Here is a 26,341-nt window from a genome sequence, read left to right as displayed (position 1 = left end):
CCAGAGTTAGCCAGTGCTAGGAGTTAGCCAGTAGGAGTGCTACAAGGGGGACCCCCGGGGGGTCCCCCTTGTAGCACTCCTACTGGCTAACTCCTACTGACCACTCATCAGTCCTAGCAGTAGGACCGCGTCTGGCTCCACTTGGCCCCCGGCACCCCGTTCTGCCCCACCACCCCCCTCAGGGACGCCGTCTCCGGCGCCGTCTCCCCCGGGGGGGAGCCCTGAGCCTGGTGGGGCGGGCGTGGCCCCGCGGCCGCCGCCGCCGCCTGGTGCATGTTCTGGGCCAGGTAGCCCCCGGGGTCGCCGCTGGGGAGGCCGAAGAGCCCCGGGGGCGGGTAGGCGTGGGGGGAGCGGCGGGGAGGGTAGAGCGGGTTGTGGCAGCTGCGCGAGCTGTGCGAGCGGGGGTTCAGACGGGACGGCGGGTCGGGGGCTCGCTGGAACCGCAGCAAGGGGTCCTGGGGGGGTTGGACGTCGTAGGCCTGGCGGTGGTACTGGCCCCCGCCCCCCGAGGAGGCGCGGCGCGAGGCCCCCGCCTGCTGGAAGGAGGAGCAGCTGAACAAGGCGGCGGCGTAGGGCGGCGGCGGGGGGACGGCGTCGGCGCCCGGGTACTGGCGGCCCCTGAAGTGCGTCTGGCGGCGGGAGGAGGAGGAGGAGGAAGGGCCGGGGCGGCTCGGGCTGTCGCTGTCCGCCTCGTTGCCGTCCTCCTCCGCCGCCATCTTGGCCATGAGCAGCTCGGCGAGGTTCTGACCCGAGAGCGGCTCGGTGTCCTCGTCTTCGGACCAGGAGCGCTTGGCCGCCGCCGCCGCCGCCGCGCACGGCCCCCGGTCGGGCCCCCCCGGAGCCCGGTCGTCCCCGGCCCGCCCGCCGCCGCCGCCGCCGCCGCCCCCCGGGGGGGACGGGAGGGAGCCGGAGGAGCGGCTGTCCCCGGGCGAGGTGAGCGGCGAGCGCTCCCGGGGGGTGTCCAGGTCGCTGGTGGCCCAGCCCCGGCCCACGGGGAGCGCCACGGAGGAGGAGGCCGCCGCCGCCGCCGCCGGGGGAGGGGGGGCGGACGGCGACAGGCTGAAGGGGTAGTTGACGTAGACGGGCTGCCGGGGCTCCGCCGGCGGTCTGTAGGGCCGCTGGGGGCCGTGGCGTCGGGCGGGGGGCGCCGGCCTCTTGGCGCGGTGCGCGGCGGCGGCGGTCGCCGGCGCGTCCTCGGGCTGGTCGCGGTAACACACGCGGCCGTTCTCGAAGTAGGGGTGCAGCGGCGCGGGCTGCGGGTTGGGGGGGTTGGAGGCGTGCAGAGAGGCGGCGGCGGGGGCGTGGCGCGCCTTACGCGGCGAGGAGAACGTGCGGGAGGCGGCGGCGGCGGCGGCGGCGGCGGGGGTGAGGGCGCTGAAGCAGGAGGCCGGGATGGGGTGCATCTCGCTGCCGGCCGGCAGCCGGCTGAACGACGCTTGCGGGGGCGGGCCCGGGTCGCCGTGGGAGGGCGGGAAGTGGCTCGCCTCTGGGAGGGCGTGGTGGGAGGGGGCGGGGCCGTGGTAGGCCTCGGGGGAGGAGTGGGGCTGGGGGCGGGGCTGGAGGCGGGGCGCGGGGAAAAGGCTTCCCTCCAGGTCGGGCCGGGGGGGGCCGAAGGCGTGCCTGGAGTAACTGGGCGGGCGGAAGGGGTAGGGCTCCTCCCCCTCGGGGCCCCCGATCTCGTGGTACGGGTTCTGCTTGTCTCGCAGACGCTCCGCCTTGATGCTGGCCTGTGCAAAGTGGTGCTGTGCCGCCAGCGCCTGGGGACGAGGAAACAGACGGGGGGTTAGGAGACGCAGCGACGTGGCCGTCCAAACTGGGGTCGGTAGTGACTAGTGGGGCAACGGTTCACGGGTTTCCCGTGATCCGTACGGATCAACCCTCACGGTTCGGGACGCAAGTGATCCGCGGATCGGCTGATAAAATTAAAAAAGTTGTGCGTTCACGTGATCAGCGCATGTTTAGAGGACAATTCCGGTATTAACAACATTAGTATCGTAGCGAAATACAGTTTCTGTTGCGTTTTATTTGGCGTTCCGTAAATCCCATTGAACCGGAAACCGGAACCAGAAGCGGACGTGTTTATGTTTGGCTGTAGTCTTTTCGCTCGGTTCTCCGTATCAACAGTAGGGCTAGAGCCGAGCGAAAAGACTACAACCAACCCCCCTTGCAATGAGTCTTCCAACCAAAATCAATGGATTTACAAAATGCCAAATAAAACACGACAGAAACTGTATTTCGCTACCATGCTTGATGAAACAAAAGAAGATGAGGATGTCTGCATTGCCTTGGGAGAGTGTAGACTCTAAACTCTCCCAAGGCAATGCAGACATCCTGAATTTAAAGTTGTAAATCCGGGGTTAGGGATTATTTACTATCCATGTTAAAAAGAAGAAGGAATAATGCCTTTTTAAATATTGACCATGCTTAAAGGAAGCAGGATTATTACCTAATTTTTCACTTTATTTTGTTTTTACACATCTGAAGATTTTATTTACAGTCACATTTGTCTTGTTATCTTTTTTGTTGTTGTTGACCCGAAAATGATCAGACTCAAAAATCGTGACACGCTCCGAACCGTGAGTTTTGTGATCCATTGCACCCCTAGAAGTGACTGCAGACACATTTAACGGTATAATCAGAAAACGACAATCGTAGAAGGCCGAGCGTGTCGAGGGGTGTACGCGTCTCCTCCGCGTCACCCACCAGTGCGGAGGGAGGCAGGCCGCCGGCCCCCAGCTGATTGGCCGCCTGAGCCGCGTGGTAGCGGGCCAGCTTGTCAGGAACCCCGCCCAGCCGCTCCGAGAAGGCCCGCACCAAGGGGCTCTGGAAGTCGGGCGGGCCGATCAGACAGCGCACCCTCCCCGAGTCCAGAGAGCGCCGCAGGTTGGTCCGGGCGAAGGGGTGCGGTTGCTCCCTCTGGGGCCCCGCGGGGGCCACCTGGAGGGGCAGGTCGCGGCCCCCCCGTTGAAAGGGGGGCTCCCTCTTGGGGGCCACCAGGTCCGAGGGCTTGGCGGGGACCCGGGGCCGGCCCGACGGCGGGGGGAGGCGGGCCCTGGAGAGGGGGGAGCTCTCGGAGCTGGAGTGGTGCAGCTGGGGCTGGGAGGGGGGTCCGCCGGCGGGCTGGGGGGCGCCGGAGCAGAGCTGGGGCACCGAGTCGCTCTGCTGGCGGAGGCCGGGGGTGGCGGCGGCGGCGGCGGCGTTGGCGTTGGCGTTGGCGCCGCTCGCCGTCGACGGAGGGGCGGAGAGCTGGCGCCCGTAGGCCGGGGGCTGCCGGTGGTCGGTCCGCACGGGGCTGTCCCGGGAGGCGACGTGGACGCTGCTGTAGAACGGGTCGGAGCTCTGGTCGTCCTCCGAGGAGTTGACCCGGGAGAGGTCGGAGGTCACGGGGTCGGAGCCGGAGGTCGTCGAGGAGAGGGTTCCCATGTCCTGAGATCAACCAGGACACGGGTTTATCAGGACACGGAACAATATAAAACCTTCTTTTTTTAACGTTCATAATCCATTCAAAGTGTGCGGGCTATTGTCAGTCCCAAGTATGGAACCAAATGAAAGTATTCAACATATTCCCCGGTCACCCGTTCCTCCTGCTGTGAATATAGTAGTTTCTGGTTGTGATCCAGGCAATGAGGCAAAGGACCCCACCCTTCAAAACCACAGTCCAAAATACCCCACCCTTCAATTCTTCTTGAGTATTGGATCTGTAGCCATCTAGTGCATTACACTAACCGTACTGATCAGATACGTACCACGTGCTTGGGCTCAGTGGAATAGGGAGGGGGTGGTTTCGCCTCAGGGGACAGGCCTGGCTGCTGATTGGACTCTGGATCCTGCACAACAACAACATTTAAATAATAGATTGATGATTGTCAGTTTCTGCAGCAGAGTGTAACGGGGCTTTCTCCATCGGCCATGCCAATGGAAACACACGCCAACGTCTGTTTGGTACATTGATTGTTTCTTCCTATCGACCATAAGGGCCTGGAAGGTCTGTCCACTGCTCCTTCTCCATAGCCAAACACCGAGTTTAACCTTGCACATACCAAAAATACCAAGGATGCACCGAATATTCGGACACCGAAAATGTTCCCCCGAAAATGGCCCAAAACATAATTTTCGGTTTCGGCCGAAGGAGTAAAAAGGCCGATAAAATGCACCGAACATTTTTCTTTTTGATAAAAAAAAAAAAAAAAAATCAAAGAAAAGGTTTTACTCATCTATTTAAAGGTATGTGGTTCTTAAATTCTTGCTATAAGGTCTGCTGGAATGTTATGTTAGAAAACGTTCAGTATTAAATAAATATTTTGTATCAAATTTGTAATTGATTTTTTTTATTGAAAAGCAAGACGGAGTAGTTTATAACCGACATTTAATTGTTTGATTTATGCAATGGTGAAAAATTAAAGCAAAATTAATGAATATATATATATTCGAGTATATTCGGTTTCGGCCAATAATTTTCATTTCGGTGCATCCCTAAAAAAATACCCATTTTTGTGTTTTATTTTGCACGTGGTTTAGTTAGATTTAGGGTAAGGTGGGGTTAATTATTGCCGTTTCACAAAGCATACGTCTACACAATGTGTAGTGTCAGATGCTTTGGGTGAAAGGTCTTGTGTGTAAACACACACCGTGCCCCCAGAGGGGGGGTCCCCCGTCTCATGCAGTGGAGCCCCCACCTGGTGAGAGTAGCCCGGGTGCGGCGGGGGTCTGTAGCCGGTCTGAGGCGGTCTGTAGGGCAGCAAGGCGCCCTCCGCCCGGTTGGCGCTCTCCGCCAGGGCCAGGGCCATCAGGCGGGCCGGGTTCTTGGGCAGGGGGGGCTTCTGGACCGCCGGGGGGGCTCCGTTAGGACCTGGGGCATCGAGGGAGGGTAGCACATGCTTTACACTACACTAACCTTGAGAAAGACTATTTATTTATTTTTTTTAAACATTTCTACAGCTGAAAAAACTCGGTGTTAAATGTGACAAATCATACCACCAGTGAGTGTGATTAGACGTTAGACGCCGTTTTGAAAAATCTGCCTCTTGTAACGGCTAATCACACTCACACATAGTGGTGTAATATGGGACCTTTAAAACGAAGCGATAAACCGTGAAACATATGAAACAGTTTGTCCATCGGATCCTTAATCGGACCAATAAACACAACGCCGGGAACGAATGAATCCCTTCCTCACCTTTAGCCATCCCCAGAGCTGTGGCCCCGAGCTTACTGTTGAGCTCTTGCTGACAGGTGTCACTCAGCTGAATGTCACACGACCTCAGCAACATGGAGATCATTTGGGGTGACTGCGGCGAATCAGAAGTGGCCAAGTGCTGTGATTCGCCGGCTCGACCGCCAATCATCTCCAAGACCTGGCAGATAAGAGACGGATGAAGTGCGTCATTATGACGAGTGTTAATCTATAAATACCACCATCGCTACAAAAGAGGACGGCTGCTGGAATAACGACAACCGCTTGGCTAGAATTCCATTTGACGTCGCACACTTGACGTTCGAGACACCGCCCCCACCCAGCGTGCACTCAGCCCGACCACGTGCACCCTCACCTTTGGCTTCCCACGTGCACGCTACTTAAAACATATTTCTGGGTCCCCTTTGGGCTTGAGTGGAAACTCAAATTACCCCGGGGTGACATGGACATTTTACAAGCGTACTTCCCGACCCCCCCCTAGTGTGTTTCGATCCGGTCGCCGCAATAACACGTACCACCGATTAACACACTTTATCAACTGTGGTTACCGTGACTACGGAGCACGCGGCGCCCGTTGAAGCAGTGGCCTACCTTGGCGGGGACGCTGATGGCGACGGGCTGAGAGATGTCCAGCGTGGGAGCCTTGCTGGTCTTGGGGGAGAGGGCGTGAACCATCTGGGGAGCATGGAGGGAGACCGCACAGACAGGACAGGTGAGGCCGGGTTCAACCCGAGCTGCTCCTACACCACGCCAGGGGTTATGGCTCATCACAGCGTTGACAATAACATCAGGGGTGCGTTGGGGAAACAACACAGCCGCCTGCCCTCCGCTCCAACCGCTCCAACTGCTCAATCCATTTCACCATCAAAAATCGATCTCCACAAGCGAATCGCAAAGAGCACTAACGTGTCCAGGCTGTGTTTTTGTCTCTCTGCGTCTAAGACTTAAAAGGTCCCATATCACACCACCGGGTGAGAGTGCGATTCGCCTTCACAAGCCTTTTTTCAAAATCCGCCTCTTCTGACATCATAGGTGGGCGTGTCCACCTAGATGTGTGACGGATAGACGAGCAACGTTTGCTACTGTCCACTGGGTAGGCTGGTAGACTGATCCGTCCAGCACAGTTCTAGGTGGACACTTGTGATGTCCGATTTTCAAAAACGACTTGTAACGGCGAATCACACTCCCACGTGGCGGTGTAACACATCACCCTTAAAGAGTCAGAATGGGTAAAACGACGGCCTTCTGGACCACCAAGACGCCCAGTCCCCCCCCCCCCCCCCCCCCCCACCGGGCCTCGGCACGCTCACCTTCTTGGTGAAGGAGATCCTCTCGTGGGGCTGGTGGACGTCCGCAGGTCTCTGGCCGCTCAGGTCCCCCTGCACCGGGCAGCTGTGGGAGGCCTGGTGCTGGACGAACGCCTGCTGGGGCGGAGCCGTCGCCGCCAGGATCAGGCTCCTCCGGGCGATGGCTTCCGATTGGTTGAGCACAGAGTCGGGGTCTTCCGTGATTGGGCGTGGGGGCCGGCGGCCGTGGTAATAGGCGGCGTGCCGGCCGGAGGGCGGGGAGGTCCTGGTGGAGCCCAGTCCCAGGGGCCGGTCGTCCGGGAAGGTGGGGCTGAAGTCGTCCAGGTCTTCTGCCATCCAGCGGGACGCGATGCCCTGACTCGGTATTTCAGGCATGGAGTAGATTCCTTCCTCTTCTTCATCGTCCCCGTCTTCCCCCTGGAAACACAAACATACCGTCTCTTAGCGCTGTGCGGTCAATCACACTTTTATCACGATTTTGATGTTTACGTCAAGCGATCTCCAAACTAATATAACTGAAACAATATTATTATTTATTTTTTTGGTCTATTTTATTGAATTAATGTTTTATAAAAATTGCAGAACAGCTAAATACATATTTGTACATTATTTTTCGATTTTAACATTTTCTGTTTTGAACATTTTCGGTATTTTTTTAAGCCGAAATGTCCAAGTTTTCAGTTATAAAAGGTTATATTTGGAAAGAAAGGGTGAGTACGACGCATCTTGGTTTCAAACTCAAAAACAATCGAATAATCGTGATCTCAATATTGACCAAATCAATCGTGATTACGATGTTTTCCGTGATCGAGCAGCCCCACTGTCTCGTAGTGTTGTTGATCGTGTTTCATTCCATGTGGTCGTACTTAAGTTCTATTGGTGAGGCAATCATGGACAAAGGCCCCTCAATCTACGAGTCCATGGCAAACTTCTGCGTACACAAGTGGCGCACAGTGGTTCTAACCGGGTCGCGTCGTACCGTTTCCCCCTGGTTCCCAAGGCCATGGTCTCTGGGCAGCAGGCTGTCATAGGAGCGGCTGGAGGACAGGCGCGCGTTGGGGTGTGGCCAGGCGGACTCCATGTTGACGCTGGCGCCCAACGACAGCCCGTCGCTGCTTGGTCGGGGACGCCGCGACCGCAGGTACTGAGCGGATCCTGCAGGGGGGGGAACACGATCAAATAGACGTGTTAGAGAGCTGTGCTTTCCCCACCCTCGAGTGCCTGGTTCAAAAGGGTTCTCCGGTCATCCTTAAAGGTGAAATATTATACCGCCAGGTGTGAGCGCGATTAGCCGTTACAAGCCGTTTTGAAAATCTGCCTCTTCTGACATCACAAGGGGGCGTGCCCACCGAGATGTGCGCTTGATAGATCAGCCTACCAGCCTATCCAGTGGACTGTAGCGAACGTTGCTCATCTATCCTGCATACAAGCCCACTTGTGATGTCAGAAGAGGCAGATTTTCACAACGGCTTGTAAAGGCTAATCACACTCTCACCTGGTGGGATAATATGTCACCTTTAAATTACCTGGGCATCAGAACATCGCTCAATACTGGCCTGTTAATGAAACACACTTCCAGTTTCTACTATTATCATGACTTGAAACCCAATGAGGAGACAGGTGTGGACTAATTATATACTTTTACTACTTTGACCAAGTGTGTGGTTGCCATGAGTGAACCTGTGGTGGCACTCACTCCCACAGATCTCTACCATATCGAAGGTGACCAGGAGCACAAACCTGAGCCGCTGTGCTGCGAGGACAGGCTGTCCTCACTCTTGGCGGACCTCAGGGTCACGCTGTCAACACGGCAACCTTGGGAACACAGACGGACACAACGGAAAGGTACAAGGGAGGAAAATGTCAAAAACAGCCTACTATCCACGCGCAAAAAAGGTGGACGGGGTCCCGTTTCAGAGAGGAGGAGAGCAGAGGGAAGAGCTGGGTCACATACCAAAGTGAGCCATGTTTGGCTGGAACAGGGAGCCGATTCTCATTGGTTTTCCGAAATCAAAAATAGTTTTCCAGCTTGCCGCAGTCTTCCTTCCTTTTATAACCTTCTTAGCTCTGAGGAGAGTAAGCAGAACACGTATATTATAGTCAACATTAGGAAAAAAAAAGAACTGGTCTCTCATTAAGGTCAAATATCATTTCAATGACCAAAGGTGCACGGGATCAAGGATTTGTTTGTCACCTCTGTTGAAAATGTTTGGCGCTCAGAAAGCCGATACAAAAAGGTACATTGTTTAGTTAGTTATGAAGGTTGTTGAGCTTGTTTACCTTGTAGAGGTGAAAAAGATAGAGCTCACCTGGTAAGGTGAGCTCTATCTTTTTCACCTCTACAAGGTAAACAAGGTCAACAACTTTTCTAACTAATTCAACCAATAGATTAGTAGATTAATAGCATTATTAATAATGTACTATTGGTCCGTTGGAAGCGATGAATGGGAAGTTAATGACCTCGTTTACCTTGTGGAGGTGACATCTTTCCCATTCATCACTACCAACGGACCAATAATACATTATTAATAATACTATTAATCTACCTCTCCTTTACCTTGTAGAGGTGAAAAAGATAGAGCTCACCTTAACAGGTGAGCTCTATCTTTTTCACCTCCACAAGGTAAACGAGGTCAACACCTTTCCCATGCATCACTCCCAACGGACCGATAACACATCATTAACATTATTACTAGTACTAATCCCCACCTGTTGTCCTGGACCGCCAGCACCGTGTGGTACTGCTCCTGCAGGGGGTGCAGGGGGTGCAGGGGGGCTGCCTGCAGCATGAGAGGGGCCTGGGTGCGGGCCTGGGCTTCCTCCAGAGAGAGGAGCCGCGCCGACACGAAGGACTTGGGTCTGGCCAGGTGCAGCTGGCCTGGGGCTGGGGGCCAGAGCACAGGTTGGGGGGGGGGGGGGGGGGGGGGGGGGGAGGGAGGCACCATGAGAACAGGTTTGGGGGGAGAGATATATATAGAAACGATATGGTTGTATAGTTAACTGCTAGATACAAGCAGGACAGATGGGAGCATGAGAAAGTGGGAAAACTGTTAGATTTGATTTTATATAGACTACGCTGAAATATTGTCCCTGTTTTGACCTTTGACCCTCAAAGAAGCAAATACTAAAGTTAGGCCCAATCCCATTTCTACCCCTTACCCCTCCCCGTTGTTTTGAAGGGGTAAGGGGAAGGGGTAAGGGGTAGAAATGGGATTGGGCCTTAATGTCACTATAATCCCTCCCCGTGCCTGGAGAAATGACTCCTCTTCCCAAACACCCCACCCAATCAGAAGAATCACACCTGACAGCTATCGTTGGCTCATCCAGTGAATTAAATATGTGACAAATGTTTCATTATTTTGGATGCCAAATGAATGAACATGCTTGCGCTTGAAGAGCTACTAATGCTTTTATAATATGGTGGCAATTATGCATGCATAAAAAAAAAAACACAATGCGTCTTAAAACTGCAGTTTAAAGACTGTGATGTTTTGCAAATAAGTTCACTCAGAAAAAGCAAAGAAAGAAAAGATAGGAAATCACAAAAAGTCAAAAGAGTTGCTATAAAGTAGATTCTGTGTTTACCTTGTGTGAATTTTCCAACAGAAGTGAACGAGTCGGAGAATAGCACATTGACATGGCTCAAGAGAAACTCCACAATGACCGACTGGACCCGAACCTCCCTGAAGGGGTCAGAACCCACCAGGCCGGCAGTCTCAATCTCCTTGGACCTGCGCCCAAGAGTGGCATGCCATGCAATCAATTATTAATTCATCCGAAGGCTCCAAGTCTTCACATCAAGGTCCAGCTCCAATCAAAACATTTTTCCATGAGAGTTGATAAGCACTAAATGAAGAAGTGCATCTGACAGTGCAAATACCCCAGCCCTTCTGGAGCACTGATATATATCAGGGAAATGCTGCTTCTATAAATAGAGCAAATATCTAAAAGATGGAAAAATGCTCACACATTTCCCAACAATACCAACTTCGGTCGCAGTTTTTGGGAGTTGAAAACTCCCATATAGACGTGCTCCCCTCTGCTACTGCCAGACACATGCATGCCTTCTTGTTCCCCGTATTTTGTTTGATTTCACACGCCTGAGCTCACCTCAGTAAGTTGGGAGCCCAAACAATAGCCAGGTTCTTGATGTGCATGTTGGTTTCTCCGCTCCTCGTAGCCAGCCTCGATAGGTGGCGGATCAGATACTCCAGGGTTCTGAACACCGAAGAGGGAAGGAACACAACAGCTTGTGTCATGCATCACTTTATAAACCATATGATAATAACATCCAACACAGAGAGGTAGCCGTTTGTTTCTTTCCAGAGACAGAGATAATCTACAGAAGAAAACGAATTTGCGCGAGTGGATGAAGCTTTCAGAAGGAGACTTTAGTAATTGGAACGCTACATTGCTTTTAAATTTGTACAGACACTTTTGTACAGTTAACTATTGATGGCTGAAATTGTGCTCTAATAATGCACTTACAGATCCGTCTTCAGCAACATAATTGGTTGAAACAAATATGAAGGGCAATAAACTGTGAACAGATTTGATCTTGTCTGCCATCAGACTTGAGATATTATCCAAAAGTGAGAATACTACTTGACTAACTCATTCAATAATCCTCTGGATAGAGAATATTTGCACCTCAAGACAGCTGCCTTCCTCCCTTCAACTGAAAGGTCTTAAATCATTGTACCTTTGCATCGCTACCACGGTAACCACAAAACCTAACATACCATATGGCTCTCCCCTTCCCCCCCATTACGGCCTACCTCACTCCTTTAATGTGGAAATAACTCTTACCCCAGTCCTGATTTACTATGTTCTGCTAATCCCCTTGCACTCATGTGTATTCTCAAGTAACCAGCCTCCTACTTTACACAGGGAAAACCCTTTTAACTTTTCACGTTTCGCTTCCTTACATCACACCCATAAAGTTTGGGCCGTGAGAACACCGTCCATCAGGTTTTAGTTTCTCCACATCCCTCAAAAAAGGATGATGATTAATATTCCAGGTTTACATGTTCCCTAAACCATAGGTGCACGTGTTCATGCAGGCAAACATCCATGAACCCCTCCCATTGGTCCAATGCTGTAAAGACAGGTTAAAGGAGCAGTACCTGTAGTGAGGAGGGGGTAGCTGTTGGATGACATCATGGACTTTGACCATGCGTTCATCGTCAGTCATTTCTCCCATACAGTCCTACAAACAAGAAGGGGATCACCTTAGACGGTTATGAGATGAGCTAAGATCCATCCCCTTGAAGAGGGAGTGGCCACTGAGTAACTCATCATCCATTTTCAGAGGCAGCCATGCTGATCGTGGTTATGAAATACTGATTTATTGAGTCCTACTGTGCGCTGTACTCACTGCAAACTTGTCGTACAGCTGGTAGGTGAGCAGGGGGTTGGGCAGCTCTCGGAAGTACAGTTTACCCAAGGAGGCGACACAGTGGATGTCTTGCATGTAGATTCCCTTAGTGAGGTCGGGAACTATCTCACTGTCGAATTCATGACTTTGGAAACAAAAACAAAAAAATGTAAACACTTCAATCTCCAAGATCGTCCTTGAGGTCCATAGTCGACTATCAACCTCAAAGACGATCTTAGGCCTAGGGTAGTCCTTACACACAGCATTAAGGTAAGAGCGGTAGGAAGAGGCTGACCGTAGTTTCTGGATGTTGGAGGAGACTCCGGAGTGCCGGTAGATGCCGTCCACCACTCCGTGCTGCTCCAGGAACTCCGAGCAGCTGACCAGAACCTGAGGAACTGAACCGGTACACGGGAAGAACCACCCCTTTAGTCATCTCCAAGAACCCCCGGGGAACTAAACCGGTGCACGGGAAGCACCGCCCCTTTAGTCATCTCCAAGAACCCCCCCCCCCCCCGAGGAACTAAACCGGTGCACGGGAAGCCCCGCCCCTTTAGTCATCTCCAAGAACCCCCCGACGGAGTTTAAGGAATGGGAAGAGACGGAAATCTACTAGGCACTTTTTCAGGGTTTTGAGTATTGGAACTGGCTCATCTATTTCTACGAGCCAATTGGCAGTTAGTCAATTGTTTTGGGCAACTAAAGCATGACAAGTTCTCCTGAAACATTTGTGCATCCAATATGGTTTACAAAGTATTACAAAAGTAAGTACTTTATTTTCCTTAAAGCCACATATTTGAAGGCATCTGCCTGTGCCTTTGAAAAATTATATTTGTATTGCAGATCTACGTGGTCAACATAAAGTGGGTTAGCCTTCCATGTGAGTGAGCGAGTGCTTTACCATCTAGTCCAGAATTGAGCAGATGTTCCCCGAGGTCACAGCCGAACACCCGTTCCCTGAGTATCCCCCTCTGCTTCAGCTTCTGTTTGGATGGTCTGGATTTGATGAAGGTCTTCAGAAACCCCAGCATCTTGCCGTGTTTCTTACACACTGTACGAATGCACACAGACTGTCAAGCGTCACACAATTTACTCTCGAAACACAAATCAAAAAAAATCGCACTAAAATTCTGCACTACAATTCTGAAATAGGAACCATTACAGAACCACAACAATTATTACAGAACCAGAAAAGGGACCGGTCTCGGTGGTTCGGCTGCACGTGTGTAGATCACGCGTCTTTGCTCTGCGCGTCAGCCGCGTGTGAACGCACCTGATGTGGGAGAGTCAGGTCCGGGACAGCTGGTTCCATCTTGATCTTAATGAGCACACAGAAAACAAAGGTTCAGCCGAGGTGATAAAGACACCAGCATGTGGTTCCTGAGCTCCAGGGTGTAGATGCCCGTCAGTGTGGGGGGGGTTACCTGTCTTAGAGCCGGACACACTGCCCGTCTGTTTCTCATTGATCAGCTCTACACATTCACTGGGGAAGAAGCCCACCTAAAAGAAAAATAAGGTGGTAGTTGATTGATGATGAAATCATGAAAGGTACTATACAATTTCTGTGCTAAATTACATTCTCGAAATTCCCTTTAAAAATCGTATGAAAATATATGTCACAAAGCAGATCCATAGTCACTAAACCCTCCTATAGATTGGAACATTGAGCGACTATGGACCCATGTTGTGTCATACATTTTGAACCTATATAACAGAATGTAACAAAAAAGGTCCCTAGTCGCTGAACCCTCCAGTTCTAAAGTCTCTAGTCAAAGCTTTCACATCATCATCATCAGATAATGCATCTTTCCCATTTCAATGTTTGGCAGAACAACACCTAAGCCTGTCCGTGTTGGCGTATTTGCAGGTATAACTTACAAAGTATCTACGGAGAAGTGCAATTAACTTAGGATGTGCATCATTTCTTCATCTTTTTATTACTGGTACTTGTGAAATTGTACCTGAAAGCAATGCTTTCCTCGCCACCAGCTGGTCTCTTCTTTGGGCGGCATGTCAATCACAGACAGGATATCTCCAACCTTTGACCCAAGAAGATTGGTTTGTTAAACACGATAACATTTTTATATCCCCAAAAAGAAGACAAAAAAATTATTAAACCAGTACAAGAGCCAAGCGGACGGCCAGAAAGAGGATATCTGCCACGGAACTGAAGAAAAAAAGGGCAAAGAGGAAGGCCTCATTTAGCCAGATGTAGGGCGCGGTGTGCTCTACATATCTATAGTCGGCCAGCGTTTCCGTCCCAGAAACAAATAGAGCATGTACCTCTATAGATATCTCATCAGAGGCCTGCGCAGTGTAGCGCTTCACAACACGGGCAGCAGCGATGGCTGGCACGTTGAGAGACGCCTCCTCCTTCAGCAGGAAACGGTTCCCTCGGTTGTCGATCTGACGGGCGGAAGTACGCACGGTTAGGCCTGGTCATGAAAACATTCCTTTAGAAACAATGGGAAATATTATGTTGGAGCACCCAAATCCCTTATCTCTTTACATTACTTGGTTATACGTCTTATATGATCGTCAACATAGTAATCTATGACATTGTATCACTGTGACTGAAATAAGACAATAATTAAGAGAAAACACAAATCCTAGGTGCCAGACTCCCCAAAACACCGTGTGAACGTTCCACCCTGAATCGGCCGCAGGCAACAGTCTTTCTCGTTACGGAGAGGGGACTCATCGACATCACGGCAAAGCCACACAGCTGCGTGCAAAACTCTGCCTCGACAGTGGTTTGACCGCAGAGTCCCAGAGAAAGTTAAGCTTCTCGGACACTTGTCATATAACGCCACGGTGTGTGCGTGTGTGGATCTGCGGATGTGTGGGGCTTGTTCTGGGAAGCCGTTGATTTTGTCGCTCATGTCCGACTGGGGGGGGTAAGGCTTCCCTGGCACATGACACCACAGCGTGTGTGGATGTTGAAGCTCCGTCTGAGCAGCGGATTATTGAACGTCTGCGTCTGGGTGAGGATTAGCCTCCGAGACGCTGGGGTGCGTTGTGCGTTTCGTACACAACATCGAAGTAGGCGTGGGTCGTAACCATAGGGATAACACGCCCCCCCCTCTTCCCTTGAACAATCAGCCTTAAACAAAATTCTTTAAATCTTATAGTGCTCGAATTCCAGATGAAACAGTGTGTACTTTAAGGGAGTTTCATTTGCCTCAGGATATATCGTTGTCAGCTGTCGCCATTCAGGCTCTCTCTTTAGCCAAACCAGGGCTCAGTTTATGCAAGTGATGGGCGTAGGTAGTGAAAGGCCTTAATCCTGACAGGCCCTAGATATCTCGGCACGCCTCACCTCCATCCACGAGAGCACAGGTCCGCAGTTGAGTTTGTTGTCGATGATGCCCGACAGTCGACGGAGGTATTCCGCCAGCAGAGTGCAGACCATCTGCAGGGGTGGCAGGAAAGGAGCGGCACGAAGAGCGTGAACAAAGGGGAAACGATAGGAAAGAAGGTGAACCACGACGTGCACTTTGGCGACTGCCTTTGCTTCGGTACCTCCGTCTTGTCTTCCGTCTGTCCCAGCGGTTGCAGCGGTGCCAGTCTGGAGTAGCGCCTGTCGTAGATACACTGATGCAGGTGGGCGTCCAACGTGCAGAACTCCTCGTACGACCTTCTGACCAGCCATGACTTACCCTGGAGGAGCAAGAGGTTCAGCGTCATTCACTGCATTCATCACATTTCATCATCTGCCCGTGAGGGTGACGCGTTACTGCCAGTTTGCTGCCCAGCTCACCAGGATATAGATGGTGTATCTATCTATAATCACCAGGATATAGATGGTGTATCTATCTATAATCACCAGGATATAGGTGGTGTATCTATCTATAATCACCAGGATATAGATGGTGTATCTATCTATAATCACCAGGATATAGATGGTGTATCTATCTATAATCACCAGGATATAGATGGTGTATCTATCTATAATCACCAGGATATAGATGGTGTATCTATCTATAATCACAAGCTATAGATAGTGTATCTATCTATAATCACCAGGATATAGATAAGGTATCTATCTATAATCACCAGGCTATAGATAGTGTATCTATCTATACCCACAGGGATATAGTGTATCTATCTATACTCACCAGGCTATAGATAGTGTATCTATCTATACCTACCGGGATATAGATAGTGTATCTATCTATATATCTATACTCACCAGGGTATAGATAGTGTATCGATCTATCTATCCATCTATCTATCTATCCATCTATCTATCTATACTCACCAGACCATAGATAGTGTATCCATCTATCTATACTCACCAGACTATAGATAGTGTATCCATCTATCTATAGTCATCAGGCTATAGATAGTGTATCTTTCTATATGTGCTCATCAGGTTATAGATAATGTATCTATCTACCGTTATATAAGCTCCCAAGGCTGTAGATAGTGAATCAATCTATCTATGCTCACCACACACTGGCTACTCGAGAGGTGAGGAACCCAAATCCAAAGGCCTGGGGATAATGAGGTGGCCATGTGGGTCAAGTAAAGAAAACTCTTGCATTTTATTTTTGGTAATTAGACCATTGGGTATGCCAAGTAATCTAAGATGAGGAAATGGGGGAATCAAGCTGTGTGTGTGTGTGTGAGTGAGTGAGTGAGTGAGTGAGTGAGTGAGTGAGTGAGTGAGTGAGTGAGTGAGTGAGTGAGTGAGTGAGTGAGTGAGTGAGTGAGTGAGGGTGATAAAGAGAGAGTGTGAGTGAGAGTGTGAGTGAGTGAGTGAGTGAGTGAGTGAGTGAGTGAGTGAGTGAGTGAGTGAGTGAGTGAGTGAGTGAGTGAGTGAGTGAGTGAGTGTCTGTGTGTGTCCGTATGCGTCTGTATGTGTGTCCGTATGCGTCTCTGTATGTGTGTGTCTGTGTTCGTGTGTGTGTGTGTGTCTGTGTCCCACCTGGCAGGTGACCTGTACCAAAGAGACCTTTGAGGAGGGTCCTGCCCCCCACTTGGCTTCCCCATGGTCCTGTTCACTGAGATACTGGAGCTACAACACAGCAGACCAAACCGTGTCAAAAACACACACACAAACATCGGATGAACACACATGTTCGGCGCGTCTCGGAGTCACGTTTGATCCAGAGTCTCTCTCACCACGATGGCGCCGAGGTCTACGTTGTCGTAGTGGAAGTGAGCACAGTCAGCGAGCTTTGGGAAGTGGCCTTTGACAACAGACACCCTGGGGACAAAGAGAATCAAAACACACTGCTGCTGATATCGAGGGACTATAGGAACAGCAGGCATGACGCCGTGATCTACCCTCATCCTTTTGATCTATTAACACTAGGGATGCACCGAAACCAAATATACTGAAACAGTTGGCCGAAAGTCGAAACCGAATACCTTAAGTGGCTTTTGCTGTTTTTCATTCATTTTGCTTTAATTTTTCACCATTGCATAAATCAAACAATTAAATGTCCTTTATAAACTTTTTTGTCTTGCTTTTCCATAAAAAAAAATCAATTAAAAATTTGATACAAAATATTTATTTAATACTGAACGTTTTCTAACATTCCAGCAGACCTTATAGCAAGAATTTAAGAACAATGTACCTTTAAATAATGAGTAAATCAATGTATTTTTCTTTAATCAAAAATAAAAATGTTCAATGTATTTTTTCGGTGGCCGAATATTCGGTGCATCCCTAATTAACAGCTAACTTTGATCATTGTTTTAAAATGTTATCATGTAAATATTATAGGTAGCTCCTGCATCGATTCAAATTGCGATCCCAAAGAGCTGTCAAGTCGCAAAAAATGTAACATTTGATGTTGCAAAATGTATTTTGTTTTGTCTAGACATTTACCATAACGGGTGGCGTTCAACAGCATGTTTCAAAATGAACGACTGGATAAACAACCATTACCTTTTGTTCATTTTGAGGTTGGCTGTGGCGCCCGCTGAAGCTTCTGCCACTGGATATCCAGTTCTTTCCAATGGGTCACCGCTCTGAGCCTGAGACAAAGATAAAGCCAATCAGAATAACGGCCTAGGGCCATTTCCAATGTATCGTAATGAAGCAGTGTGGTTATAAACACTTTGTTTGTGTTTATAATTCACTTTATTTGTACTCCATTACCATCCATCCATTTTAGCAAGTAATATGGATTCAGTTTGTTTTGGGTATGTGATGACATGCACTCCGAGATAACAGCCAAATCAATAGGTTAGTCTACAAGAGTTTTGCAATGCCTAATGCTAATTAAGCATTAAGAATATGCCATTGTGGTATTAATTCATGTAGGCCTTTTATAAACAACCAACTGGTGCCACCGCAGCAAATTTGATTGTAGCTTAGATCATGGTTATTGCTGCAAAAAAAATATTTGATTGATAGATAAATGAAAAAGCAGAAGAGCAGAATAAAACACAACTCCCTTTCTGCTCCCTCCGTCCCCAATGTTTATCTGCCTTTAAGGAGGTATTGCAGTCATTCACCGGCCATGAAGCTTTTATAACTACAGGTATATCTGCACACATGTGATCAGCAGGCTAGATTAACCAATCTGAGAGGTGACCTGATTAGTTACAACATCAATGTCATTACACCAATTATACAAACAACTTCAATTAAGGACGCCATTTTTTCCTGATTGCCAGCACTTATTAGGGGCTTGAATTTGCTCTAAAGCATATATTAATATTAAGACAACAAAAGGGACAGAAAATAAATAAATTAGGTCATGCAACAAGGCAAACAAGTGTGGGCAGATGACTTAAAAAAGGAATAAGTCACATACCAAAGTTGCCATATTGACATTGTAATTCCTCCTCGAGCAAGGTATTCCCCTACGCAGTGTTGGAACGGAAGTCTCACTTCTACAAAAAAGGAGAGGGCAGTTGGACACACATCCTTAGTGGAGTGCTGAAACCGCAATCTCAGTTCTACAAATAAAAGAATGGGAGTGGAGTTGGATGTACATCCTTAGTGGAGTGTTGAAACCGTGGTTTCACTTCTACAAAAAAAAAAAAATGGAGCGGCTGTTGGGTGTCCATTCTTATACAAAGCTCACACTACAGCTCTTTGAAAGCTTAACAAAAACCTGTCTAATGAGACACATCTGTCCAATGACAGTCTTTTTAAAGTGAATCACTGTGCAGTACAGCACACACTAGCCGCTTTAGGTTAGGGTTATAGACAGATCATATCGCAAGATTCAGAGGCTATCGTTTCAGTTTACTCTCCTGTCATGTATACATTTTTTAAGAGTATCCAATAATTGATTTGTCTTCAACACTTAAAATGGGCCATTAAAATGGTTCCACTGCAATCGTCCCCGACAGTTGGTTTCGTGTTTTTCTGTTTGGTTTGTCATGCACTCGTTCTATCAAATTCGAGTAGAACGATTCTATGTGCGTCAGCCATCAGTCCAGACAAAATTTAAAACTTTTGAATTTACACTGGGCTCTCCCGATGAGATCCAGACTGGCTCGGGACTAAAATAATCAGGTCTTCTTCAGAGTACCGTTCCAGCCGACAGAATAAGGATTCTTTCCAGATTTTTCACAGATTATCCGAGAGCTGGAAAATGGACTTAAAGGAGTCTTTGAAGCAAGAATCCGGTCAATAGCATTGTAGTGTGAGCTTGGCATTAGTGGAGCATTGAAACGGTAGTCTCAATTCTACAAAACATTTGAGTGGAGTTGGATGGAGCATTACTCATGGATAACCGTCTTGTTTTACACTGAAGCCTCTCCCGTTACTGATGCAAACTCCATTCCAACACATGACTCTGCAGTATCAAAAAAACATGCTCCAGCCTGCCTGTTAATTGGCTGGGAACAGTGGCGACAGCAGTTGCCATATTACCAGATTTCCCACCTGGGTTCAACAGGGGTCAGTTGAAGTCTTGAATGGACAGGGGGAGGGGGGGTTCTAACATAGGTGTGATAGGTAGATGGATCGCTGAGTTTTCAATGCTAATAACTTTGGTGGATGGGAATTACAGTAGCCAAGTCATTAATGCATAACAGTATTGCTGTTCATGACAAAGCATGAAACAGAATCTATAAAAGTTACACCCATGCCCAGTCCTTTGATTCGTTTTAGTCTACCAACACAACAGGCAAAGACAAAGTAATTAAAGAAATGAGAATAAAATGTCATTCTAATTTACAAGCAGACAACAGCAGCATTTAACCTGGTTAAAAGCCAATGATCTGCTGGAGGTATGTGAGATTATTTTTTTTAGGAAAGAGAACACCCATTCTCACGGAAAATAAGTAGTGGGATGGGTTTAAAGGCTTGGGATACAGTTCCATGTTCTAATGAAACCAGAGCTCCTACAGCTGCTAGGATTTCCACTAGACTCTCCTATAGTCAGTGTGACAGAAACAAGGTATCATGACTCCTTCCAAAGTGACAAGACTGAAATGGGTGTTGATGCATGGAAATATGCTTCTGATCAGACCTCAACCAAAAAAAGCTATTTGACACAAAAACAGTGACTACCGGTAAATGACTACACATGCTGATGCTGGATGGTTTGAAAATGAAATTGGACAATATTTGGGCAAGTGCCACAATGTGAACAGCTCATAGGTTTTATAAATAAAACAATTAAAACATAATGTCAGAACCTCCCTGCCACGGCACTAAAAATCTAAGTCACATCACACACTTGAATCCAGACAGAGGGAAATTACAACTTTGGCAGGCCCCCAGACAAACAAATGGACAAGGTAACCCTTACCATGGTGCCAATTCCATACCGTCCATTTAAATGCCGCCCGCCAATTTAACCATTCAACACTTAGTAGTAAATGTCATGCAGTGCGTAGATTCCATTTAATTTGAGTTCATAAATATATTAAATTTTTGAATTACTATCGTCAATGTACTGGACATTTAACAATTTGTATGTAGAAAACAAGTAAGCAAAGACACATTGGCATGCATTTCCAACAAATGAGAAATAATGCAGAGCAGGCATTAAGGCGAACGTTCATTGGGACTTACCAGACAGTATCGTCCAGCTCACAGTCCCTGCGTACATCCCCTAAGGCTCCTCTCTGAACCACATGTGCAACCACGCAGAAAAACACAAAGAGAAACGCAATGACTTGACCCACCACACCTCAACACATCAGCTATGACCCAACGTTAACCAATGACGATCGATTGATGTTAAGTTATTAATTGTACTTTCAAAACAGAACGCTTGTTTTGCTTGAAAGACATTGAAAGGCAATATAGGCCAACAGGAATGAAGTTTAACCCTTTACCAAAAGGCACGTTCCAGGTGACGTCAGACTTTAAGGTATAACCTCTTCTAAATGTTTTACAGATTGAATAATAAATGTATTATTATAACTTCATGATGATCTGAACCAATATCATGACACATAGTACTCAAGTGCAACTTCCGGACGCCAAGTCACTGTTAATTTCCCTCCCATATTTGCGTGATATCGTGAATCGCCTTGAGATCGTTAACTTAACACTGACTTAAATCATACCTCAAGAGTGAGGTATGAGCGGGGAGAGACCCTAGAGACCATAGGACTAGGAGATGAGGACCTGGAGGAGGACACGCAGTCTGGGTGGGATCCCAAATGGGTTCAAATACTCAGACTGGAGCCTATTCTTTGAGAAGCCAAGGGAAATTAAAGGTTCCCAGGGTGGCTGCAAGCTTTGTACATGAGAGGCAGGGACCGGCGCAGACTTTGACAGCTGGTGGTGGTGGTCTCAAAGTTTACACCACAAAGTAACGACATGAAGTGCTTCTAATTAAACTTTACCCCGTCTTAAAATACCACCCTCTATTCTCCTTTACGAGATGAGAAAGCATTTGAGAACTTTGCGCGGTCAGACATGGATTTACCTCCCTTAGCCTTTTCGTACAACTGAAGGCAGGATTCTACAGGTGCCAGAATTGCCCCCATTGTAACAACCTTATAGAGGGCACCTGTTTAACACACGGGTAAGAGTTTTAACTAAAAACAGGATTGACACACAATGTATCATTTGTAAAGGAGTACCATGGCAAACGGTGTTACAACTTAAAATTAGAAAATGATTAAGTGATATAAGTGAGTCGTTAGGCAAAATGACATCACATCCCCTGCACAAAAGCATTTTAAAAATAGTTCCTTCCAGTGGTCATTGGTTAAGGGGCGACTCTTGACCACAGAGCCGTACATCGAGACCAAAAGTGATTAGAGAAGCAGACTCGAAACAATCTCTCAAGGTCTAAATGAGGATGTGGAACTAACCCATTTCTTATGATTAATACTGAGACCACATTGTTAATGTTGACACCGACTTGATATTGCTTCTTTCGGCAATTATATTATGGTAATGACTGTTGCCAACCTCATTATAAAGGGATTTTAATATGCAGACTGAGCAAATACCTAAGATAAATAGAAAGAAAGTGTGTTGAGGACCTGTTTTACTTCGATTTCTATCCATCAACATAGGGATATTTTGCAATAGGTAGGGCCACCATCAGGAGAAAAACAGGACAAGGGATTGTTTTTGTCTTTCTTAAAATAACAAGCTTTTAACAAAGACAACTGATTGTTTAATCTTTCCAAAGACCATTAAGAATCCTGATCTACGGTCTATGGTAAATCAGACAAGGACGCTATTTCCCCGAAACTGTTGTTTATTCATTGTTGTGGTCATGGGGGTAGGTTTGGTTAAAGCATAAGAGGAGACGATATGAGCAGCAAATTAAGGGTGTGAGCCACAAGATGCAATCAGATTCTACGTCAAAATCCTGTGACTTAATGCTTTCTGAGCAGCAAAGGCAATGTTTGTTTGTTTTTGCCAAGAACTGCACTCACAGATCATTTGATTATTAAACTATAAATTCAACATTACAAGCAATGCAGCTTCCCTAAGAAGATGGACTGCTTACACTTAATCAGTTGATCAGCTATCATGTTTTTGGCAAGCCATATTATTTTGGCAGGCCATATTTGATTTGCTAAACCTGCTAGACTCAAAAAACTAAGCTATTTCGTAACACAAACCTGTCGTTTCAACAATCAGTAAAAACATTTGCCACCATTTGCAAACCATAGAGCTATATAGCCTACATTTGATCCATTCATTTGAATACATAGGCTTACTCAATAAAGCATATACATGCATCACTTACAGTATTAACAGTATGTTACATCATGAAATACATATGTTAATCTTGGTCTGTGTATGTGTAATGGCATGAACAATGCTTGAACAATACAGCCTACATGAAATGTGAGCGTTATATCGGCGATCGATTAAAGACCGTAATTGGGCTAATACATGGTATCGAATTTGTATCAAATTCGTCAAAAGCCCACCAAAACAATGTTATAAAATACATGTAACAGACTCAACGTTATTGTCTCGGTATATGGCCAGACTGGGAGGTGATTGTGATAAAAGCTAGGGAGGGACTTGCATTAATCTCGTCGCTTTGGAAATGGGCACTGGATTGAACGCCTTAATTGACTCCTACTAATTAGTTGCCATGTTTATATAAAACCCTCTCCAATCAGAGAGACAATTACCCTGTAGACCAGGGCATCACTCAGTGGTGCACTAAGGGCAACAACACAGCGGCTAGTCCATGAACACCTAGCTGGCTAGTTAGCAGTAAGGATCACGTTAGACCAGCCAGACACCGCAGACACCACTAAAACTACTCCAAAAATATGACCCGAGACACGGTAACGTACTGAATGTAACTTAGAAGCAATGTCCCAGCGTTGTACATGTGAATACACTTGTAAATCTATGGTTATACGTTGATACCTTGCATCACACATCTTTTTATTCTTTTAAAGGCTGGGTTTATGTCTAGACCGCCGGGGCCAACCATCAGAAATTGAACTCATTGAACAATATAAGTGCAAGATGAAGCGTTATTATGTCCAGCGTCGAGTACTGACCGTTAGCCACCTAGTAGCCTACATCAGACAGACCACAAAAACAAAGGCGCGTTTGTCCCTTTGGATAAGAGAATTCTCAATTCAGGAAAACCTTACCACCATTCCCAAGTCTTCTTTCAATCGGCGGGCTTGAATTTGAAAGGCTCTGTGGTTTAAACGTCCAGTCTCGCTGCGAACAGATCCTCCCTACCTAACTTAATTCACTATTCGACATTGTATTACTCCAATGGCGGTAGACACTGTAGCGTGTGCTCCACGCTGTGGATTCTGTGCTTACGGAAGACAAACAATGGAAGACAGACGTCTCGCTTGATGACAGATAATAAGAAGCATCCAGAGGCGCCGCTAGGAATTCTGGGCCCCAACTACAATTCCCATTTGGCCGGTCAAAGGGGCACGTCTAATGGTCTTCATTCATTTATATTGGTTTATGTTATGGTTTGGTCATAATGTCCCAATCACAATTCCTAGTCACAATTCCTATTCCTGAGTCATTTACATATTTACATAACTGCTTTATTGCCAAATATGGACATGGGCAGTGTGGTTCAACTCTGATCTCCCTCTAAATAAAACATTTGAAAAAATCCTTCAGTTTGTAATTACAGTAAAACTATATAACCATTGTTGAGGGAAGAGAGTCTTTCGTTATTTTAATGTTACAACCAATAAATGTAAATGCTTTACGTTAAGGGATACACAGAGGTATCTAAATTGGCATTTGCCCTTCTTACCCAATTGTTAGATTCCAAAATCATTATTGTGCATCCAGAAGCCAAGGTCACTGTGTTGGCATTTTCTTTTTGTTTACCACTTTTTGTATTGAGGGTTACAATAGCCTAGAGTTCATGTTAGGGGAATACACTTTTAAATAATTTTCAAAGATTTCCTATTTGTTCTAAATATTTGTTATTCAAAACGAGTAACAATATCAACAAAAGATTGTAGTTTGTCTACAAATTACCATCCACCTGCCCAGCCAAAAGCAGCTGATAATATAGTTGTGCAAGCGGCGCATCAAATGCCCAGAGCTCTGAAAATAGCGCTATTTCGTATCAACTCGCCTTAATCTGGGTAAGATTGACAAATGTAAATTCTTAGATATCTAGGCGTATCCCTTTAATTCCTATGAGTATCTACTTTATATCGTAATGTTTGATTGTTTCCATGATATCTTCTACAAGACCCATGAGCGTTGTCCACTCTCAACCAATCACAATAGAGCACAACAATTGACTTAAGCAAATTCCGCAAAATAGAACATCACTGGTGGGAACAGAACAGCCCCTTTGCAGCTTGGGAAACAGTAGGGATTTCTCAGTCATTCACGATTCATTCAGAAATAGTTCAATTCCAAGTACTGCTTTGTCCTTTTCATGAATTGAAACCTCATTGACTGCATTTCATCTGCTATTTTGAGTCTTTGAAGGGGTGATATTATGCAACCATGTGTGTGTGGGTTTAGACATTACGAGCCGTTTAAAAATCGGTATGATGAATACATAAGCAATAGTTGCTAGCCTAAGGTCCACTGGGCTGGCTGGTAGACCGATCTATCCATCATATACAGGTGCTGGTCATATTATTAGAATATCATGAAAAAGTTGATTTATTTCATTAATTCCATTTAGAAAGTCAAACCTGTAGAATGTATACATTCATTCCAAACAGACTGATACATTATAAGTGTTTTTTGCCAAAAAGAAGATGATTATAGCTGACAACCAATGAAAACCCTAAATTCAACATCTCAGAAAATTAGAATATGGTGAAAAGGTCAGATATTGAAGACACCTGGTGCCACACTCTAATTAGCTAACTAACTCAAAACACCCGGAAAAGCCTTTAAATGGTCTCTCGTTTTGATTCTGTATGACACACAATCATGGGGAAGACTGCTGACTTGACAACTGTCCAAAAGATGACCATTGATACTTTAAAGAAGGAGGGCAAGACACAAAAGGTCATTGCCAAAGAGGTTGGATGTTCCCAGAGCTCTGTGTCCAAGCACATTAATAGAGAGGCGAAGGGAAGAAAAAGATGTGGTAGAAAAGAGTGTACAAGCAAGAGGGATAAACGCGCCCTGGAGAGGATTGTCAAACAAAACCGATTCAAAAATGTGGGGGAGATCCACAAAGAGTGGACTGTAGCTGGAGTCAGTGCTTCAAGAAGCACCACACACCGACGTATGCAAGATATGGGCTTCAGCTGTCGCATTCCTCGTGTAAAGCCACTCTTGAATAAGAGACAACGTCAAAAGCGTCTCGCCTGGGCTCAAGACAAAAAGGACTGGACTGCTGCTGAGTGGTCCAAAGTTATGTTTTCAGATGAAAGTAAATTTTGTATCTCCTTTGGAAATCAAGGTCCCAGAGTCTGGAGGAAGACAGGAGAGGCACAGAATCCACGTTGCCTGAAGTCCAGTGTAAAATTTCCACAGTCAGTAATGGTCTGGGGTGCCATGTCATCTGCTGCTGTTGGTCCACTGTGTTTCCTGAGGTCCAGGGTCAATGCAGCAGTCTACCAGGAAGTTTTAGAACACTTTAT

General features: G+C 47.2%; 1 protein-coding gene across 4 annotated transcripts; it reads right to left on the bottom strand.

Annotated features, from left to right (window-relative positions):
• Positions 1 to 78: 78 nt before the first annotated feature.
• Positions 79 to 24,191, bottom strand: arhgap33 (Rho GTPase activating protein 33). Of its 4 annotated transcripts, none has more exons than XM_030370274.1 (29): positions 23,894 to 24,191; positions 20,871 to 20,923; positions 18,652 to 18,730; positions 17,778 to 17,866; positions 17,006 to 17,090; positions 16,809 to 16,898; positions 15,401 to 15,538; positions 15,198 to 15,290; positions 14,162 to 14,284; positions 13,840 to 13,917; positions 13,303 to 13,378; positions 13,152 to 13,196; positions 12,780 to 12,929; positions 12,174 to 12,276; positions 11,879 to 12,023; positions 11,628 to 11,710; positions 10,612 to 10,719; positions 10,087 to 10,232; positions 9,211 to 9,385; positions 8,456 to 8,568; positions 8,242 to 8,316; positions 7,481 to 7,656; positions 6,505 to 6,918; positions 5,786 to 5,869; positions 5,177 to 5,354; positions 4,629 to 4,849; positions 3,747 to 3,827; positions 2,704 to 3,426; positions 79 to 1,757 (listed from the first exon to the last, which is right to left on the bottom strand). In XM_030370274.1, the coding sequence occupies exons 3-29, from the start codon at positions 18,661 to 18,663 to the stop codon at positions 114 to 116; spliced, it is 5,448 nt and encodes a 1,815-aa protein (XP_030226134.1). In that variant the 5' UTR covers positions 18,664 to 18,730; positions 20,871 to 20,923; positions 23,894 to 24,191; the 3' UTR covers positions 79 to 113. The 4 variants fall into 4 exon arrangements, with proteins under 4 accessions (XP_030226134.1, XP_030226136.1, XP_030226137.1 ...); XM_030370276.1 differs by having other exon boundaries at positions 4,677 to 4,849; positions 23,894 to 24,190; XM_030370277.1 differs by lacking the exon at positions 18,652 to 18,730.
• Between the last annotated feature and the right edge of the window lie 2,150 nt (positions 24,192 to 26,341).

The sequence above is a fragment of the Gadus morhua genome, chromosome 11 (genome assembly GCF_902167405.1).
Source record: "Gadus morhua chromosome 11, gadMor3.0, whole genome shotgun sequence".
Lineage (NCBI taxonomy): Eukaryota > Metazoa > Chordata > Actinopteri > Gadiformes > Gadidae > Gadus > Gadus morhua.
Note: the sequence above shows the minus strand (reverse complement) of the source record. Positions and strands in the feature narration are given on the sequence as shown.

What these genes read in the sequence shown, in the direction of transcription:
- arhgap33 (XM_030370274.1), bottom strand. An exon ending in GCTCAATTCTGGACTAGATG is followed by an intron (nt 12,277 to 12,779) that starts GTAAAGCACTCG and finishes GTACCGGTTCAG; the next exon opens with TTCCTCAGGTTCTGGTCAGC. An exon ending in TTGGGAACCAGGGGGAAACG is followed by an intron (nt 6,919 to 7,480) that starts GTACGACGCGAC and finishes TTGTGTTTCCAG; the next exon opens with GGGGAAGACGGGGACGATGA.